This window comes from Harmonia axyridis, chromosome 6, assembly GCF_914767665.1.
Source record: "Harmonia axyridis chromosome 6, icHarAxyr1.1, whole genome shotgun sequence".
Classification (NCBI taxonomy): domain Eukaryota; kingdom Metazoa; phylum Arthropoda; class Insecta; order Coleoptera; family Coccinellidae; genus Harmonia; species Harmonia axyridis.
Window position 1 is genome coordinate 5123625 of NC_059506.1, and position 6423 is coordinate 5130047.

A 6423-nucleotide genomic window follows, 5' to 3' on the forward strand; every position below is an offset into this window, starting at 1 on the left:
TTCAGATTTTCAGGCAATTTATTATATAGTTTCAGTGCGATGTGATTTGCTCCCTGCTGCGCTTTCGCTATTCTGTTGTAAGGAATGCTAGGTAAATGTTTTCTTCTGGTGTTGTACTCGTGGAAGTCGGCGTTGGCTCGAAACTTCATGAGATTTCGGTGAACATATGTCACGGCAGCGAGGATGAAAACCGAAGTGCAGGTGAGTATACCCTCCCTTTTGAAAATATCTCGGCAACTTTCTGTATGATGTATACAAAAATAGGCCTTATGGCCTTCTTCTGTTTCAGCAGAACCCTCTGTGCATCACTGCAATGTCCCCATATTATAATACTGTATATCATTTTTGCATGAAATGTCGAGTAGTACACGAGTTTGGCTGTGTCACTGTTGGAAATAATTCTCATTCTTTTTATAAGGTAGATCGAGGTCGAGAGTTTGCTACATAATTCGTCTATGTATTGACTCCAGCTTTATGATGAGTGAAAGGTCACACCCAGATATTTTAATGAATCATTTTTTTCTTTGTTAGTGAACAAGAGCTGCTGGGTTTTATTTTTCTTCATCAGTAGACCATTCGAAGTGAACCAACTCTGAGCACTCAATAGCGATGTTGAGGTTTTTATTTCAATTGTATTTTTACCTCCCGACCTATTCATGAAAGCATCTAAGTGATTAAGCAAAAAAGGAATTAAAACGTTACAGACCGTTGTACAATACGGAGTAAGATAGAAATAAGTGCAACAAATAGGTATTATTTCCTATGTAATCAAGATTATAATAATAATGGGACACGAAAAAAAGAAGGTATCACTAAGTAGCAAGATTTTTCTTGTGGTCAACTATTAATTTCTTCTTGTAATAAGGCTGCAGGTAGACATTGCGTTCTGGTTGTATTTACAATTGAATTATAGGTATTATGAAGTGTTATTATGAAGTATTAATTTCTATTCATAAAAGTACGACATCACATTTTACTTAAGTAGGACAGCAAAAAAATACACTTTATAAATCATTTCATGCATAAAGTAGACAATACAAAAGTTAAAATTAAGATGTCTAAAATATTGGGGTGTTCACTGATTAGATAATTCTGGCGACTCGGTTCGGCATCGGCATGGGTCCCTTTAACCTTTTCTTCCGTAAGGTGGCGCTATACAAAGAACTAACCAATCAATGGCATATTTTTAGAACTTGGAACTTCTATCTCTTTTACAGTCAGGCTATTAGCCGTTTACTGCTCCATCTCAATATAATTCACCTCTGGTGAGCTATTTTGATTCTGCTCTAGCAGGTGGCAATATGCCACTCAGAAAGTTTGTGTAATCATTACACAATCTCTGTGCCAGTAAGGGCACACACTAGGAAGTGTGTGTTAAAACACACACTTCCTAGGGAAGTGTCATCTTCGGTCGTTTGTCTTCACGCTCAGGGGTAGGATTCTGTAACTTTCGTTATCATAGCCAACGAAAGCGATAACGTTACGAAGCGAAGCTAAGCGGAGCGAATGCGGTATTCTGTAAGCGTCTTCTTCTTTATCGTTTCGTTATCTTTACGCTTTTAGTTTCGTTGTCGGAGCTTACCGACTTTACACGAAGGAACATTGGCAACGTTGCAAATAAGTAGATATTTGAGCTACCGCAGGATTCTGCAGGTTTTGACATATGAGGTACCTGAGATAATCTCTAATAAGAGCAAAGAGATAAGAGTCCCTTTTAGGGACTCTAGCTGTAATGTCCTTTGAATAATCCACAGTATTTTAACTTTAACAAAGGGTTTCTATTATTTCTCGATATTTTCATTGAAAAACAAAATGTAATTGTGGATGACGTTATTTAATATATTTTTGAGAATATTGTTTTATTTTTCATGCACTCCAGGAATTAAATTAAAAGTTTTTATCCCTAATTTCAAGGACTAAAATGGTAACGCTATGCTCAGGCTACAAACTTTTTGCCACCTTAGTCCCTACGTTTATAATATACTATTATTATCAGTTAAACATCAATTATAATGACTATTCCCCTGAAAAAATTCCAACGAATCAATCAATGCATATAATACAAATCCCTTAGTAACTGACGAATATTTCTAAATATTCTGACTACATGAAAATACTGATTAATATTTACTTAGCTCTTATATGAAATGTATTTTTATTTTTGTAAGTAACTTCAGAGTAATTGTCAGTAGACTTGGTGGCAATATTTCAAATATATACATGTTTATGTTTCCACTGAACAATAACTTTGAAATAATTTAGAATCAATAGAAGAATGATATAAGGTTTGTTCCTTGTGTCTGCACTAAATACAATATTGTACACTAGTGTAGATCGTGTAACATAACTCAGTGATTTCTGGTCTAAACTACACTCATTTGATGTTCCGATAGCGTCAAATGAATGTGAAGAGATAAAAGGTACACTTAACATTTCATGCAAACACAACAAACAGATCTATAGATATTTGGGGTAGAAATACAATTAGACATGGAAAAATTATTTATTTTATTTATATATACAATCATGAATTGTCTCTTTTTTTCATTTGTTCCACTAAGCTTGAATTCGATTCCGCCAGAAGTTTAATGCTCTCTGCCAGTGATCCAATGTGTTTCGAAATTTCTTTCATGGCTTGCAAGCTTTCTACATGTAGATTTTGCAAACTTCTTATATTGTTTGGCGGTTTTTTTTTCTCCATTGTCCTATTTTTCTTGACGGTTTTTTTGGCCCATCCTCCAATAATTCTCTCTTCTCGCCACAACCACTCATCAATAGAGGCATAAGTGGCGGTGGCGATAATGAAATATTTTCCTTCTCTTCATTTGAAGAAGTTGTCGGTATTTCTTCTTGGACCTACGATAAAAGAGGTTAAATATTTGGTATATGAATCAGTAACAAAGGATGAATGAAATGGATCTAATGGCACAAAAAATATATGGATTTGCCTTTTTTTACTCACAATTCCTCTTTCAACCTCTGTTACACCTATAACAGCTATTGTCCCTATTATGGCTAGTAGTCTCAACTCATTCTCATTCAGTACACATGAAGGTCCATCTCCACCTGTTTGAGACAACCCCCTTTTGATGGATGCTGCCTTCCCTTTAACTTTGGACCTCCAATCCGCAACAGCCTAAAACAAAGTTCGAACATTAATAATTGGTAGCAAAATCAACATCTGTATAACATTCGTTATTATAATATGTTTACATACCTTTTGCCATTTTGCTACAGGTTTATTTTGGTAACCCATACTATTCAATGTAGTCACTATTTCAGCCCATTTTTCTCCATATGTCTTCCTGCCATTAATTCCTTGAAATTTTTTCGTTAATTTTTCTGGATTAACTTCCGCGAAATCCAGAAATGTTGACCACTGCAGTGGATTGGTTTTTGCTCTTTTCTCTCAATCCATTCTGCAAATTCAAATAAGAAATAATGTATAACCAGAGTATAACAGCAATTGTTATGCTATTGATTGTAGTGTTCACAAAATATATTGTTTAAAATTTACCTTCAGAGCTTGATGCTATTCTTAATTATCACAAAAAACAAATTTTAAGCACTCGAAGAAAATCTGACTGGAACCTCGTTCAATAGAGAAAATCACTTGAAGATATTTCGAAATTAAAAAGGAACCTTATCTGTCGAATCAATTGGGTACTCCACTTTCACGCATAAAAGTTGTCCTACTCCATCGTTCTTCTTTTTCTTCTTCTTTTCTTGGAGATATCTTTCATAACGCAATTTTTGAATAATTAATAGAATGAATTTCAAACTTAATATTAAGAATTGTGATATTGTGAAGCAAAACATTCAAAATTATAACCTCGAATTCGAAATCATTTAAGTGTCATAATATGACGCTTAAGACTTGGTCACGTGGTAAAAGTAAACCAATCAAAAACGTCGTCGGACTTTTCGTGATGACAACGAACCCTAAAATTTTTCGTTATCGTCATGAGGTCGTTCTTTGCTTCGGCAAAAACACGACTATTGCCGAATCCCTTCACAGAATACCGAACCGAGCAAAACTGTCGTTTCGTCACGTTTTCGCTTCGCTTTGCCGTTACAGAATCCCACCACAGATCTTTTAGATGGTCGTCTAGGAATGGTATTTGCAGGTCTTCATGTATCCGTACGTTGCTGACAAACCATGGTGCATTTTCGGCTCGTCTGAGGATCGTATTCTGCACGATGCAGGACATGACCAGCCGAATGGTGAACTTATGAAGAAGAAGCTTGTTGGAAGGAGACATTTTGCTGTGTTTGCAAAGAAGCGGTTACAACGCTGTCGCTGCTGTCTTTCCCTTCGTCACAGCTGATGTGACTTGTTGCTTCCAAGTGAGCTTTTTGTCAAGTATCACTCCCAGATACTTGGCCTCATTCTTCCATTCGATCTTCCTACCGAACATTACGACGTGTCCGACGGGATCTTTTTTCTTTCGGCTGAAAAGAACTGCTTCGCTCTTCTCAGGGTTTACTTCAATTCTCCATCGAACAAACCAAGATTGGAGTCCGTAGATGGCTTTTTGTAGGTACTTCGTTGCCATTTTGGGACACCAAGAACTGGCAAGAATGGCGGTGTCGTCAGCGTACAGTGCCATGGAGGTTTTCACCATTTTTGGCATGTCGTATACATATAATGTGAATAGTATTGGAGACAGCAGAGATCCTTGCGGAACTCCGGCTGAAAGACACCTCTCTGAAGACAATACTCCATCAAATGCGAAAATGTAGGATAAAAGCTCAAAGTTGGACCATGGAGAGAGGAAAACTTGCTGCAAGCAATTTGTATAGCATCATTTTAGAATTTTCATTTGTTTTGTCAAATGTCTTTGAGTTTCGATTTAACCTCAAAATGAGACATTGAAAGAAAATTTTCATTTGTTCTGCCAAATGTCGTTGATTTTCGATTTAACCTCAACATTTACAGAAGAACGTCGTGAACGCCGCCATAGAAAACGATGCGGAAATAAAGTGAAAAGTGACCAAAACCATCAAAATCTAATAAGGCAGGTCCCTTCAACAGTCGCCAATTCAATCTTAAGGTTTTTCAAAAGTAATTGAGCACATTCAGCAGCTATTCATAGCGTAAAGTAGTTGAAACAATGTTTCTATAAGAAAATGTTCTGAGATACATTATCGCGCATTACCTAATAGTGTGAAACACGACTTCATGAGTTTATACAGATATTATGAGATACGGCCAACTGGGATATAACGTTCAGATCACTATTCATTTAAATATTAGCCTCTAGAGCTTAACCCAGAGCAACACTAACATAAATATGGATATCATTTGCTTATACATGAAGCGAATGAGAACATACGGAACAAATAATGAAGCAAGTACAGGCTCCGGTCACATGCCGTGTTCTAGTGACCAAAATTGATTTTAGCATGAAAATAAATAGATATATAAATTGTGTAATGAACCACAGCTCAGCAGTAAATGATATTCGCGAGTTCAATAAAACATGGTTTCAATCAGAAAATCTATTCGAAATTTTGTGATCTATTGGAATATTTTGCAATATAAGTCCACCTGATTATTTTCCCCCATGAAATCTTTTTTCTGCATATTGTATCTTCAGTTTATTTCTTGAATTGCTTGATTTCTTATACTTTTCAAGTCTATTTCAGTTTATTTTCAGTATTTCAAGATATTCACATGTGATCTACCCATTATTAATTCTTTTTTTCATTATGTGCTGTGTTATGCACCAACTTTTTGTGCTCAATATAATACCTGCCAATTTTTCAAAACATTAGTCTGTGATGCTAGATTCCATTTTCTACCATCTGCGTCACTGCGTCCATCGTTCAACATTGATCTTGGAAATGGAGATTTTTTCTTTTTCACGAGTCTTCAGTGGCTCCTTAATTTCTACTATAATAATATTATACAGGGTGGCCATTTGAAAACGAAACAGACGAGATTACAGACGAAATGAAGTTTTTCGATAGAAATGCTCGGACAGGTCGATTTCTGTTTCGAGGGGGACAACTTAAGATGTAGGTTACGGACGCATAGCCCTTCAATCCTTGCTGCTACAACCCCCACCCCCAATTTTTGAATAGGGAAGATGGGGTGAGTGATACCTCAATTTAAAGGTATTTTTATACTGATTTCAGCACAGTAATTGTTTTTTCATTTTATGCATTAGTTCTCGAAATGTTCATGCGTTAGTTAGTTAGGAAGGAAGCCACAGTCATGGTTGTTTTGAAGCTCAAAATGTCGATTTTTCACAAAACACTACAAGTGCCATGAAAACACTACTTCATTTTTAAATACTTAGTTAAGAATATTTCGAGAACTAATGCATAAAATGAAAAAACAATTACTGTGCTGAAATCAGTATAAAAATAACTTTCAAATGAGGTATCACTCACCCCATCTTCCCTATTCAAAATTTG

At 35.8% G+C, this 6423-nt stretch overlaps 1 protein-coding gene across 1 annotated transcript; it reads right to left on the bottom strand.

The window, feature by feature from the left end:
• Positions 1 to 2177: 2177 nt before the first annotated feature.
• LOC123683226 lies at positions 2178 to 3688 on the bottom strand. Its single transcript, XM_045622131.1, has 3 exons — positions 3218 to 3688; positions 2963 to 3136; positions 2178 to 2856 (listed from the first exon to the last, which is right to left on the bottom strand). The coding sequence occupies exons 1-3, from the start codon at positions 3254 to 3256 to the stop codon at positions 2671 to 2673; spliced, it is 399 nt and encodes a 132-aa protein (XP_045478087.1). The 5' UTR covers positions 3257 to 3688; the 3' UTR covers positions 2178 to 2670.
• Between the last annotated feature and the right edge of the window lie 2735 nt (positions 3689 to 6423).